We start from the raw sequence: 14,443 nt of genomic DNA on the forward strand, positions 1-14,443 counted from the left end.
ATGCTCATGTAAGTGTTTAAAGGGCCCCATTTATATTAAAATTGCAAATTAATGTTTTGAAAATAGAATTAGTTGCCATCATCTTAAGACCATCTCCCTAACTCACTCCTGTTTCAAACCACTCTTCCCAAGCCCTGGGCGCTGGCCCTTTACAGTGTTTACAGGCATGATCGCCCGTCCCTTGTCAGTGTGTAGTCTCTGTCCGCGCCCCGCAGCCTTGTTTCCTGTGTCTGTTTAACTACAGCACTCACCTTGGCTTTTCTCATTCATGGAAGTTGTATCTGAAAGCAACAAGATAAAGCAGGAGAGAACAGTGAGAGCAAGGTAATTGTCTGTGTTCTGATGATTTGTAGTCACATTTGAGAACATGTACAGAGCTGGAGACATGGTTCAGCCATAAAAGGCTAGGCTCACAACAGAAATGTCAAAAATGTAATGTAGTGCTATAAAGAATCAGCTTTGAGGTGCATACTTTTTTGTCTTAACTTAAAAGCTATTTGCTCTTTAGCCTTGTTTTATATTCAGCAGTATATACTTAGTCATCTTAAACAAAACATCTCCAGTTACTAGATTTTCTTCAGTATGTTAAAAACTAGAAGAAACCCAAGAGGCTATCTGTTGCCACTGCCAGCATCTGTTTGCTGTGGTTAATACCAGCAGAGCCCAGTGCACTTTCTGTCAACTTGGAATTCTCTCCGTTTTTGAGAGTTCCATAGTGTTAGTTAATTCAAGAACAAACAAACTTCTTGTAAAAAGGAATGTGGGGACAAGATACAAATCCATTCGTGTAAGAGGGCATGCAGTAAGAATGACAGCCAAGCCGCTTCCTGCCTCAGTGTTCAGCACTCACTGTCAACAACTGGTGTTTGGTTCTAGAGATGTTCATGTAAGACAAGGGTGTTACTGTGTAGCCCTGAAGCAGGATCCCAGAGCTGGCTAGATCCAGGCTGGCTTCTGATCCATGGCAGTCCTTTGGCCTCAGCTTTTTGAGTTCTGAGATGAACCATCACACCTGTTTTTTTGTTTTGTTTTGTTTTGTTTTGTTTTGTTTTGTTTTTAGAATTATTGACAAATAAATGAAAATACATGCTCCATTTTTAAAAAAATTATTTCTGTCCTTTATTTTTTTATTTTATTTTTATAAAGATTTATTTATTTGTATATGAATACACTCTTGCTGTCTTCAGACACACCAGAAGAGGGTATCAGATCCTATTACAGATGGTTGTGAGCCACCATGTGGTTGCTGGGAATTGAACTCAGGACCTCTGGAAGAGCAGTCAGTGCTCTTAACCTCTGAGCCATCTCTCCACCCCACGTCCTCCAATTTTTAAATCATTTAACAGATACAATAAAGTTAAAAAGATATGTAATGGGCCGGGCGGTGGTGGCGCACGCTTTTAATCTCAGCTCTTGGGAGGTAGAGGCAGGCAGATTTCAGATTTCGAGGCCAACCTGGTCTACAGAGTGAGCTCCAGGGCAGCCAGGGCTACACAGAGAAACCCTGTCTCAAAAAATACCAAAAAAAAAAAAAAAAAGAAAAAAGAAAAAAGAAAAAAAAAAAAAAAGCTATGTAATGGGACCTGCCTCAGCGTAACATGGAAGAGTTAGGTAGACCATCTTCAGAGTGCTCCTCATTTCTGTGAGGTTTAGGATATGTACTGCTCTGAAATTCTTTGGCATTGTTCTGTTCCCTGATTTTTTTAAGAGTTATCATTTTTACTTATATTTATGTGTTTGGCTGACCTTGGAGTGCAGAAGAGGGCATTTCCTGGAGCAGAATTATCGGGGTTTTGAGTCACATTGCAGTGCTGGGATTTGAACTGTGATCCTCTTTAAGAGTTGCAAGGGCTTCTTAGCAGCAGAGCCATTTCTCTAGACCCTGTTTCCTGGTCTGTCTCAGTGCTTGCTCTCCAGCTCATGTGTGCCCACCCAGAGTTGTCTTTCTCTTTGAGCCTTGCTGACCTCTCTTGGTGATGTCTCTGAGTCACACTCTCTCTTCCTGCCTTTGCCATAAGTACAAGTTCTGCCCAGCAGCTGCTCTATATGTGCAGGGACTCACTTCTTCCTGCTCATCCTCCCTACTGGCTCCCACCAGCACACTTTTTGACCTGAATAGATAAGGTAGTAGATTTTATGTTAGTTTCTGATGCACTTTCCAACTCTTCTGCCAGTTAACTGAGTGATGGGGCCTTGCCTTATCCGATCCCTTTGTGAGTCGTCCTTGTGACACAGAGTTGAGGTGACAGTCACGACAAAGTGGAAACCACGCAAGGGTCCGTCCATAGATGAACGGGGAAACGAATACAGTGGGTCCATCAATGCTCTGTCACTGTAAAAAGGTTTATCTCAGCTTACAATTTTAGACATTTCAGCCTCTTATTGGCTCTGTTGTTTTTGGTCCTGTGGCAACACAGCATATCATGATGAGAAATGTCAGGTAGAATCCTCATAATACCTGTGAAAAAGTGGGGGGTCCTGCTTTAAAACATAAGTATAACAGTAAATAAAAATGCCATCCCGGAAAACAGCCTTCAGAACACTGGCCTTTAGAGAGTTCAAATCTAAGCTGTAGCATGTAGTGTATTCATACTATAGAATATTATTCTCCCTTAAAAAACAACTGCTGTGGATGACCTTCGATTAGTGTGGCTTCAGTTTTCATGAGGGCAGCATTTGGTGGCTGAAATTAAAATGTTTAGTTCAACTTTGTCTCTCATGGGCTCTTGTTAATTTTCTCACATCTTATGTTTTGCCTCAGAGTTATTGATTTAGGAGTCATGACTCCCTGTGATAAGATACTTCAAGCTGCTCTGGACCACAAAGCAGGTACTGTGCCACAGTCCTCTGGGCATAGCATTCAGCATCACTCTCCTGAGTCTAGATGGGGGAATGGGAAAGCTGAGCCCTTGTGGGGTCTGAGGAACGTCAAGCAGGCTCCAGTGCAGGCTGTTGGGGCTTGAAGGAGGTGTGTGAGTGAGCGTCTGCGGGCCGGCTTCTTAGAGGAAAATACTTGTATAGTTGTTTTTATGGTCAAGCCTGAGATAATTATGTATTAGAGATGCTTTTTATTGGGTGACTTTTTAAATGTGTTACAAATATGTTTCTACAAATTTAAGTTACACTTTTTGCTACCCAAAGCAAATGATAAATTCCTAGAATTAGAAACGGACACATTAGGTTTTCTGATCTTCAGAACAACATTTTAAAAAGTGTCGTACTTCATTTCCTCTCTTTTTCATTCTCACTGGCCAATTTTTCTTTCTCTTTTGACAATAGATATAATTGGCTTGTCAGGACTCATCACTCCATCCTTGGATGAGATGATTTTTGTTGCCAAGGAAATGGAGAGGTTGGCTATAAAGATTCCGTTGTTGATAGGGGGAGCAACCACTTCAAGGTAAGTCGGCACGAACAGCCTTATGCTCACGGACAGCCTTATGCTCACGAACAGCCTTATGCTCACGGTGTATTCTCTTACCTGCCAGGGTTTTAAGGCAGTGCTGAGATTTGTTGCTTAGCATTGTGTCTCCGTGTTGCATAAGCTCCCCATCCTTTCTTGGGGAAGTGTCAGGAGGCTTCTGGAGCCTTCTGCAAACCGGAAACTCCTTTGTTTCCCTCCACTTGCCCTGTTTTGGATTCTGTCTTCTAGCAGTTATCTTTTCCAGGAAGCTCCTTAGAATTATAATGTACTCCGAACCCTCTTGAACTCAGACTCAGTAGCAAAATGGTGTTGTTGTTTTGTTTTGTTGTTTTTCAGAAGGCTGGTGCTTGCAGGAGTCTGGCTAAGTAATTGTAAGTTCCCTTGAAGGTGCTCAAACCTTGTAAGCGTTTGGAGATAGACTAATGAAAATGAAGAAGTCAGGCGGAGGAGTAGCTCCTGAGAGGAGGACTTGGGGAAACCTTAGGATAAAAGGCATAAAGAGGAGACACGTTGAAGCTCTTCCTGGGGTCATGGTCATGGTCATGGTCATGGTCATGGTCATGGTCATGGGGAGAGACTCTAGGTGTTTGTAGCATTTCTTATACCACAGATACTTGATGGTTGACAAGGTGGTCCCAGCTGAACTGGATGGTCCCATAGTGTGAAGTTTGTTTGTTTGCGTTTTGTTTTGTTTTTTTCCTGTGTGTGTAAAAATGAAATTCTAGTCATAGATTCTAGAACTTCTCAGAGAGTCAGAGATTTATTTTTAGGAATTGGCTGTGGAAGGTCTGTAATCTGTAGGCTGGAATATCACGCGAGGGCTGCTCTTGCTGTCCCACGTCTGAGGACAGTCTTCACACAGAAGTTCTTTGTACCAGAAGCAGGACTTAATGAGACTGCCTAATATTTTTCTGAAGTTTTTTAGCTGATTGCTGAGGTTAACCATATTATAGAGGATAATATACTGAGTCTACAGATTTAAGTGTTTACTGCATCTAAAAAATATCCTCAGAGCAACATTTGGACTCCGTGCAGTACCAAACTGTGTCGTGTGGCACACCCCAGCTCACACAGAGACTTAGCCATCATAGTATTTGTAGTGTGAATGGAGACTAGAAACATCTAAATGTTTACATCTTTACCCAGGGATATTTTTCATACTGCAGTGACTTGACAGTTCAGCCATTGCTGCTGACGTTAGAAAACTGGAGTTCTTTCCCACCAGGGGCTTACTTACGAGCATAGTGGCAGAATTATTCTTACAGGATCTGATTGAACACTGATAAAGAGGATTTGAGTTTGTTTTCTTTTGGTACTGGAATCTGTACCTAGGGCCTTCTGCTTGCTAGGCAAGATCTCTCTCACTGGCTACACCATGTCCCCAGCCCACTCTTTACCTATAATCTTTTTTCTTTTCTTTTTCTTTTTCTTTTTTTTTTAACTTTAAGACAGGGTCTCACTAAATTGAGTAGTCCTGAACTCACTCTAGCCCAGGCTGGCCTTGAATTTGCCGTCTTCTGTCTCAGCTTCCAAGTAGCTGGATGACAGGACTAGACCACCAGGTCTGATCAATAACTTGAGCTTTATGAAATTAACTTGGTCTTTTGCTTAGTATGGAAAGTGGCAGGAGGACCTGTGGATTGCTGTCAAAGTAAAGGCTTAAAAAGTTATGATTATATAATACAACAAATTTCTACATTAGGAGTTGTGTACCCGGGACCTTGGATTCATGATTAAAATATTTTTATATCACAGTTTGCTTCATTAAGATCAGAAATTTGCTATGAGGTCCTTTTTATTATAAGAACCACCAGATAAAAATAAAAAAAAAAAAGCTCTCCTGAGGCCCTGGTTGCTGCTTCTCGGGTAATTGAGGGTTCAACAGGGCCTAATTCTTCATTTGCCAGATGATAGCTCAGGATTTGTATGGTTTTAGGATGCTGTTTTCTCAGGGTGATAAGATATGATTTTTCCAGTAGTAGCGTGAACCAGACCTGTGTTTCTGAGACAGTTGAGTACAAGGTATGTTAGGGGTCAGAGATGGGTGGGAATATACTTGGAGTGTCCCTTTTAAACCTGTATTTATAGAAGAGAAAAACAGTTGTTACTCTATCTGCAATATGGGTCATGTGGTACCACAAAAGGAAATCTGGCCTTGCTATGGGCGGAACTTCACAGGTATATATTCTGAAATTCAGCCCTTAAATTTAACTAATGTATAGCCAAGTACTACAAAGTAATTTTTGCAATTACTTTTTTTTTTAAATTTAACGAAGTCATGTTGCTCTACCATAGAGATAATTTTCTGAGCGTGTGTGTATGTGTGCGTATGTGTGTATGCATGTGTATATATGTGTGTGTGCATGTGTATATGTGTGTGTGTATGTGTATGTATGTGTATGTATGTGTGTATGTATGTATGTGTGTGTATGTATGTATGTGAGTGTGTGCATGTTTGTGTATATGTATGTGTGCTTGTGTATATGTGTGTGTGCGCGTGTGTGTAACTGCTCAGAAGTAAGGTGAATAATTTTATCTTCCTGTTTACACTGACCGTAAGCTTTCCATAGGGAAGCTTAGGATTTTAGGTGCTGTTCTTACTTCTTATTTCATCTTGATTTCTCCATCTTTATTTTTTCTCCTTGCTTTTTAAAAAATGTGGGGGGGGGGCAAGGGAGAGGGAGGGGAGTCGGAGGACAACCTTGTGGTGCTGGTTTTCTTTTTTTTTTTTTGGTTTTTTTTTTCGAGACAGGGTTTCTCTGTATAGCCCTGGCTGTCCTGGCACTCACTTTGTAGACCAGGCTGGCCTCGAACTCAGAAATCCGCCTGCCTCTGCCTCCCGAGTGCTGGGATTAAAGGCGTGCGCCACCACGCCCGGCGTGGTGCTGGTTTTCTTGACTGTGACTACGCCACGGTGTGCATGGAGAGGTCAGACAACTTGGGGAACAAGGGTTTCTCTTTGTGGTCCAAAGGACTGAGTTTATGTGCCAGTGCCTAGCAGTCGGTGCCTTTAGGTTCCAGGGATTGAATTTAGGTTGTCAGGGTTGTACAGTAAGCACGTTTACTGGCTGAGCCATCTCACCAGACTTGTTAAAGTACCACTTATGCATCATTTACATAAAAATACTTTAGCTCTAGACTAGGCCATGATATACTTTGGCTGAGGGAAAGAATATGGAAATACCTGACTTGGGAGAAGGACACATCGGGGAACGTGTGGTGAGCTTCTGTAAGCTTCATCATCTTCATCATCTTCCCTGGAGGGAGGCTGTGTGTGTCCAGTTCTCACTTTGGTTTTGTGTATGTTTTAATGAAATTGCCTATACATAGCCTACACTATTGCTTTAAGCGCCTCACAATCAGGGTGATATGTTTTAAATTGTTTAATGTGATATTTAAAAATTAAAGGTTGTTCTTCCTAGTATTTATATGTTAAAATTTGGCAGTAGAAACTTGGGGCCGAGCAAATGTTAGTATGAAATATTGTGTTACTTCTGTGCTTTAAGTAATTGATTCACTTTTGTGATACTAGGGATTGATTGAACCTAGGGCTTTCTACATTGTAGCAAGAGTTGTACTGCTCAGCTTTATCCCTAGCCTCTTTCTGTTTTATTTTTTGTTGAATTTCAGGTCTGGAGTTTCTTTTTACAGTTAGAAGTTAGCGATGAGGCCAGTGGTATAGCTGTCTCTCTCAAAGAGGAGGCAGCAGTCAGATCTGTGTCCTGTGGCTTCTGCCTGGTTCCTGCTTCCCTGGAGTGCTGGCTGGTCTCCCAGCTCATTTGGAGGAAGAGCCTTGACCTTGATGACATAGGGTGTGACTGCCAGGGACTGGTCCCTCCCTTTGCTCAAGCAGGCCTGGCAGATAACTGTGAACAAACCCTTCTCATTTTGTCAGACTCCCTTGGAACCTAGGCCTATCAATTCATCTCATCTCACCCTGTTTTTCCATGTCAGGATGGGAGAAGTCATTGTTAGTTTCTAAGAGAAATGTGAAGTTCAGTGCTTGTAAGTGAGTACCTTGAAGTCTCTCTTAAGACACTGTAGAGACCTTGTCTCTAATGGTTCTGAGCAAGGAGCTGTCCGTGCTGATGGATGTGCTTTCCTTCTTGACCCTGATTTTCAGAACCCACACAGCAGTTAAAATTGCACCACGGTACAGCGCGCCTGTGATCCACGTCCTAGATGCATCCAAGAGTGTGGTGGTGGTGAGTGTGGGAGCCTTCCTTTTATTTTAAATGTGCTGTAAAGAGAGAACAAAGCATTAAGAGCTATCACTCAAGATCCATTTTATTTTGGCCAGTTTTACTAAAGAAATGTGAAAGAGCAGGCTAGAATTGATGGTGTGCCATCGCTGCAGTGTCTGCCCTGCTAGCACATGGAGTGCTTTCTCAGGCACGCTGACAGGAGTGAGCAGCAGCTGAAGGATGCACCGAGACACCTTGTACTTCTACAGCTGACCAGGCTGTCAGATGCCTTTAATCTACAAATATGAGTTGATCTCTTTGACTATTGCTAGAATTAACTGGAATGTAAAATGACCTTCTTTTGGATATAAGAAATTGATAGGGCCAGCTGACTTAACCAGAAATTAGAAAAGATATTCAAAATCCAGAGTAATAGGTAGTTTCTTAATGAACTTAACAAAATCCTTGCCTAGGTGTCTTTCCCTTGTCCTCTGATAAATCCTGATTGTCATTCTCATGTGTTTGCTGAATAAGAGGCTACAACAGCTGGGCGACATCTGAGAGACCACACGGTCCTTCAGTTTCCAAGTTATTCACCTAGAAACTCAGTGTAAGATAGAAAAGAGCTAAGCAGTCCCTTCTGTCCTTAATCACATTTGTAGTTTTCAATAAAAGCACATGATTTGCCAACAACAGAGACTTTTGAAGGAGAAGAAATCTACTGAAGGAGCTGATAATCTATCTGGGAGACTCTAGGAACATCATGCAGACTGGATGACAGTGACCACAGTTTCTGAGCTATCTTCTCAAAGGAAAAATTTCAGATCTGTGTATTTATTACATGGAGTATATGTGGAATTTATACAGTAATCATGGTTATACTGACTTGAGTGTATCACGGGGTGGTCATGGTAGTGCAGTGTCACAGTGTGTATGGAGGTCAGAGACAACTTGTAGGAACTAGTTCTCTTCTTGTACCGTGGGTCCTAGGGATTAAAGTGAGGTCATCGAGCTGGCAGCAAGCATCCTTGTCTGCCGACCCACCTCCCTAGCCTCTGTGGTGTTTATCTTCCTTTGCTGCCTCATGCTTGTTGAACTTTATCTTACATTTCAGTGTTCTCAGCTGTTAGATGAAAATCTGAAAGATGACTACTTTGAAGAAATACTGGAAGAGTATGAAGATATTAGACAGGACCACTATGAGTCTCTCAAAGTAAGTGATAAAAGCAGGTCTTGCTCATTTCAGATCACAGTGATTCATGGTTTTTCATAGGCTTTGTTGACTGTTTTGAGAAGTCCTCTGAAGAGGTCTATTTCCTAGCTCAGATCTGAGTTCTTTGGTATCTATAGTCCTGAGTGGGTTTTTTGTTGTTGTTGTTTTGTTTTTGGTAGTTCTAATGCATTTTAAGGAGGGTATGGACCTACTTATACCCAGCACTTAGATGGGGCAAGAGGATCATGACTTTGAAGCCAGCCTGGGCTACCCACCAAGACTATGTCTTGAAACACTTGAGAATTTTATTTTTCTGTCTTGAGCCAAACATTCCGGGTCTTGAGTGGGTGTTAGGCTCCATGCCAGACACCAGGCCGATGGGAAAGAGCTTACTGACATCCCAGAGATGGGAGCTAGATCATCCCAAAATGGTATCCTCAGACTCGTGCTTGAGGGGAAAATGGAGGAAAATAGAGCATTAACCAGACACTCACAAACCTCTGCTCTCCTTACTGGCCCAAGGTTTTCTGCCATTCAGAATAATGTCCCTTCTAGGCTTCGGGAACTCCATAATTACTCTCTTGAAGTCATGGTGGTCTGCCTTCCATCTTTGTGTGGGACATTAGGAGAGTTGCTAGGATACAAACGAGAGAATGAATAGCAGCCCCTGGTGCTGCTGATGCCTTCTTCCCACTCTCCTTGCAGTTGCCTACAGCTGACAGTTCTTTGGGTCTGATCCTCAGGGTCATTATGGTGGGGCAGCTAACTCCAAGACTGACTTGTGTCCTGAAAGAGCTGGTCGAGTCTGCAGGGTCAGACTTAGAACCACAATGTGGAGCTAGTAAACACGTGCCACTCTTTACTGTCTCCTCTTCTAGTGGCAGTGTGAAGCCACAGTGGGTGGGAAAGGGTAGGGATTTTCTTTTAAAAGGGCTCTGTTTTGTTTATTTGGTTATTTGTCTCATTTGCAAAAGCTTCTACATCGGCTTTCGCGGCCATGTTTTCATTGTAGAGATAGAAAAGCCAAGTGATTCTATTTTCTTCAACAGGAGAGAAAATACTTACCCCTAAGTCAAGCCAGAAAACATGGTCTCCACATTGATTGGCTGTCTGAACCTCATCCAGGTCTGTGGCTGCTGCTGGACAAACAGCTAAGTGTGATAACTGACAGTGTCTAGGACGTGTTTCAGTGCTTGGCTACAAAGGAGCCTGCAGTGAGAACTTCTCAGTTGTGTGTCATATGAGCCACCCCATCAATGGAAAAGAAAGTAGATAGGCAGATTTACTGAGTGCCACCAGTGTTGTGAGATGGATTCACCATAGTATACTGAGTCCTTGGATGACTCTGTAACAAGCATGGTTATTGTGTCCATTTTAACTGAAGAGAAGGGAATTTCAGATAGTAACTGGAATGATTGTCAGGTTTCTAGTATCGGGTTTATCTTCTGTAGCCTGTGCTGTGCTTGAGTGGGCCTTCTCAACTGACCTGAGTTGCATGCAGTCCAAAGACTTGGCTTGCAATGTCTGAAATATAGAATGGCTTTGCACTTGCAGGTCTTGAGAAACTCTGCAGCACAGCTGGATCCCTTCTCACTTTCTTGTTCTGTCCCTGGATGCTTCCCTTTTAATTTCTGTTATGTGGTTTCTTCCTGTTTTATTCCTAGCTACTTTTCTTACCTCACATAGGTGTTCACAAGGGAATAATATGCGTAAGATGTTTTGACAGGCTCAGAGAGACATGAGATACAAATGCAAAACCAAGACAGGGTGAAAGGGGGTTCTGTTAGCAGAATCCGTATTTTCAAGGTAATGTCTGAAATCAGCTTTCAGTGCTCATGACATCTGTGTTCTACACATGCTCAGCAGAGTTGAGAGATGAAATTGCAAATGTAGGTGTGCTCAGTTCTAATTTCATTCCTGCTGGGTTCAGTGTGGTTTAGTGGAAAGAGTGCCAGATTGGGAGCTGGAGGCCCGAGTGCTTATCCCTACTTGGCTCCTGGCTCTGATTCACTGTTGTGACCTTGAGTGTCTGTCTTCTGCATTTTTACAAGCTCTGTTGTGTAAAGGGGGGTTACTTTAAGGAAATGTTCAAAGGGTAAAATTAGATACTAATATGAAAACCTTTGAAGACCTAGAAATCACTAGAGCAGAGTCCATGCTGTGGGTCTTTACTTGCTGTTTATCTTTACTCTAAAAGTTGGTCTAGAGGCATCGGGGCAAGTTGACAATCCTAAAAGGGCTGTGGCTCCTGGTAGTGGTGGAGCTACTTCTTGGATTGCCTATTTTAACCCCATATGATGCATCACTAGGCTCTATCTACCTTACTGCCTGAAGGATGTGGGGTCTCAAGGTATGGCCTTCCCATGTTTTGAGGCTATTCCAGTTATCTTCAGGGAGCTATAGGACATGAAACCCTAAAAAGGACAGCTTTCTCTCTCTAGTCCTTGGGAAGAAGAGCCTGAAGCAACCCCAGGATTCTGGGCATGAAGCTTGATCAAGTATAGCCCTGCCCTCGGCAGCTCCACAGCTGCAGGTCACTGCTTCCCTGTAACAAGAGGCCTCTTTAAGTCTGGAATGTCAGTGGTCTCTCTTCAGTTTCTCTCCTAAGAAGACTATACAGACTTTGTTAGCAAAGCTGTTCAATGGTGGTTAAAAAGAGGGGCAGTCGTGAAACATGGGGAGATGGCAGAACAGATGGGAAGAGTCACTGCGGTGCAGGAAGGCAGAGATTCCAGTTAAGAGCTCCTCCGCTCTCCCCTTGCTTCCTGAGAGGCCGGTGTTCTTCAGAGCAGCTGCTAACAGTGGAACAGCCAGTCCTCAGATCCCTAGTCACAGGGAGACATGGCCATTCAGAGTTGGCAGTAGCACTGGTACCTTGGCCTCTGGCCCAGTATCCATGTGGCATTTTGTCCTTGGTGTCCTGAAATGGCTGGAGCACAGTCTGCCTATAGAGGCCCCAGAATCATGTATGTGATGGTATGTTTGAGGCTTGGATATAAAGGACAATTTCTAAACACCCTTCTACTTCCATTATACAATCTAAGAAATGACTCATGACTCCCTTTTTTAAAAAAAAAAAAAAAATCAGGTATTTATTCATAGTGGAGGTCCTGTATTTGTCCCTCCCCTGCAGAGTAGGGAACTCATTTCAGTATATGTCCCTACACTGTGTGTGTGTGTGTGTGTGTGTGTGTGTGTGTGTGTGAGAGAGAGAGAGAGAGAGAGAGAGAGAGAGAGAGGAGAGAGAATGTTGTGCAGGCAAGGCTGTTGGTTCATGTTAGTAAACCTGATATGAGTAGTGTACTACACAAGCCCTTCTGCAGTGGTCTTTAACACTCTGACCGTCTGTATGCTCAGGGATGAACTCAAGGCTTCCTTTTTTCTTGGCTATGGTGGGGCTAGAAGGGTGGAGGGAAGTTTCCAGCAGTCAGTCAGCTGCATGGGAAAATTCCTTCTCCACAGTAATTGAGAGTTCTGTTCTTGGTAAGACAACTCCTACGGGTGACAGGAGGGAAGCAGGTGTGGGAGTGAGGAGCCGGGAAGGACACCTCAGTGTGAGTTGGTGTGAGTGCTCTCCCAGCTGCTGTGCCAGTGCTGACAGCTGTGCCTCTCTCCTCTAGTGAAGCCCACGTTTATTGGGACCCAGGTCTTTGAGGACTACAACCTGCAAAAGCTGGTGGACTACATTGACTGGAAGCCTTTCTTTGACGTCTGGCAGCTCCGGGGCAAGTACCCGAATCGAGGATTTCCCAAGATATTTAATGACAAAACAGTAGGTTAGTAAGTCCGGCCTGCCTGGTGTTCACGATGTGTTGTGTTCTGAGTGGTTTGAGGGGAGGCACTAAGTGTTTAGTTTGTACAGGATACAGCTGCTTCCACATGACTCACCACTCAGCTTTCACACGCGCATTTCAGTGTTTGCTTGCCCTTATCATGTCAGGTAAATGTGCCCTTTTATTAACATATTCTTCAAATAAATGTGCTTACTGACGTCAGTTACACACTGGTCTCTGCATGGCAGGGAGGCAAAAAAAATAAAAATAAAAAAGGAGATTCCTTGTGATTTAGTACCTGATTGGCTACAGTGGAGCTGACAGTACTAGGTTTGTTCTGGGCTGATGCTCGACTCTTGCTAAGGGCTCTGCCTGGGATCCCACTCACATAAGAAGAGGGGCTAGACTTCCAACAGGAGATTAGAGTGGGCTTCCTGGAAGTGGTGGTACTTGAAATGTTATTGAAGATTCCATGGGGTTGGTGAGCCTGGGTATAGGGATAGGAACCAGAAAAAAAGGATATTTCAGAGAAGGAAAGTGAGAAGCTTTGGATGCAAGTGTCCACGTGGGGAGTCCAGAACACTCAAGGAAGGAGGGAGACTTGATGTTATAAAGAAGAGAAACGAATAAATCAGTAAATTGTTCCCCTCGGTTGTCATGGGTAGCTCACCCCCACCCAGGAACCTAGAGACTTGGAATCACAGCATGAAGATGCCACAGCAGAGCAGCATGGGAGGAGGCATCCTGCTGAACCATTAGATTCGATGGAGAGAGTCCCGGGAACCAGACACTTGCCAGCTTCGAGAGGGTCCTGGGCATGTTAGGATGCTTACGGGCAGTCAAAGGCTTGGGCGAGTGGCTTCTTACTGTACTGTCCGTGTGCTCACCACAGGCAAGCTGTGAAGGGAGTGTAGGACTGTACTTCACACAGGCAGGGCAGGGCAGCGTTGCCCACTGAGAGCTAATGGGAACTGAAGGAGAGTGTCCCAGAGACGGTAGAACATCAGGAAGGAGAGTGCCTACCATTGCAGATGCTGAAACCTTCCAGGTACAGCACCAACACCATGTCAGAGGATTTGGGCCACACTTGGCTGTTGACCCTGTCTCGACCAAATATCACTGGAAAGTTAATGGGGTTGTATGTGGAGTATCAGTTCTTGCCTTCGTTTTTGACAAGAGGTGCCATGGATTTAGCCTCAGGATTCTACTAAATGGGAAAATATAAACACATTGAGCTAGAGGAGGCCCACTGTGAGGGCTCATTTCATGGACCCACTATGTACTCTGTACTCTGCTTCAGGCTGTGCCCATGGTAAACTCGACAGTCTTTGTGGGGAAGGAGAAGTGGCAGTGTTTTGTTATTTGCAGATTACTATTGGCATCTTTAAATACATTCTTATATATTTTTAATAGGTGAAGAAGCCAGAAAGGTATACAATGATGCTCAGAATATGCTGAACATACTGATTAGTCAAAAGAAACTGCAGGCCAGGGGTGTGGTTGGATTCTGGCCAGCACAGAGCGTCCAGGATGACATCCACCTGTATGCAGAGGGGGTGGTGCCCCAGGCCGCTGAGCCCATAGCCACCTTCTATGGACTGAGGCAGCAGGTATGCAATGTGTGTGGACAGCAAGGGCATTGCTTTGACTTTCAGGTTTGCAAACTACACTAAATGTCAGTGGGAATTAAGGAATCGGAGCCTTTCATTTATCTGTCTCACTTCATCCAAACAGTCCTCCATAGGCCTTTGTGAGGATGGAGAGAAGACTCCAGCATGGGTGTAGGGATTCGCTGTAGTGTCTGCAGAGAGACAAAGGATAGTTCTGTTAGCCGAGCTGTCATACTCAT

General features: G+C 43.7%; 1 protein-coding gene across 4 annotated transcripts in view; it reads left to right on the forward strand.

The window, feature by feature from the left end:
• Positions 1–14,443, forward strand: part of Mtr (5-methyltetrahydrofolate-homocysteine methyltransferase) — a 77,459-nt gene that overhangs the window by 52,780 nt on the left and 10,236 nt on the right. For all 4 annotated transcript variants that reach the window (XM_021180294.3, XM_021180295.3, XM_029468371.2 and 1 more), the window contains exons 23-29: positions 2,762–2,829; positions 3,280–3,400; positions 7,548–7,629; positions 8,723–8,821; positions 9,871–9,946; positions 12,442–12,597; positions 14,008–14,204. In XM_021180294.3, coding sequence (XP_021035953.1) covers positions 2,762–2,829; positions 3,280–3,400; positions 7,548–7,629; positions 8,723–8,821; positions 9,871–9,946; positions 12,442–12,597; positions 14,008–14,204 — 799 coding nt within the window. The remainder of the gene's footprint in view (positions 1–2,761; positions 2,830–3,279; positions 3,401–7,547; positions 7,630–8,722; positions 8,822–9,870; positions 9,947–12,441; positions 12,598–14,007; positions 14,205–14,443) is intronic.

This window comes from Mus caroli, unplaced genomic scaffold (assembly GCF_978045245.1).
Source record: "Mus caroli unplaced genomic scaffold, Mus_caroli_1 scaffold_15, whole genome shotgun sequence".
Classification (NCBI taxonomy): domain Eukaryota; kingdom Metazoa; phylum Chordata; class Mammalia; order Rodentia; family Muridae; genus Mus; species Mus caroli.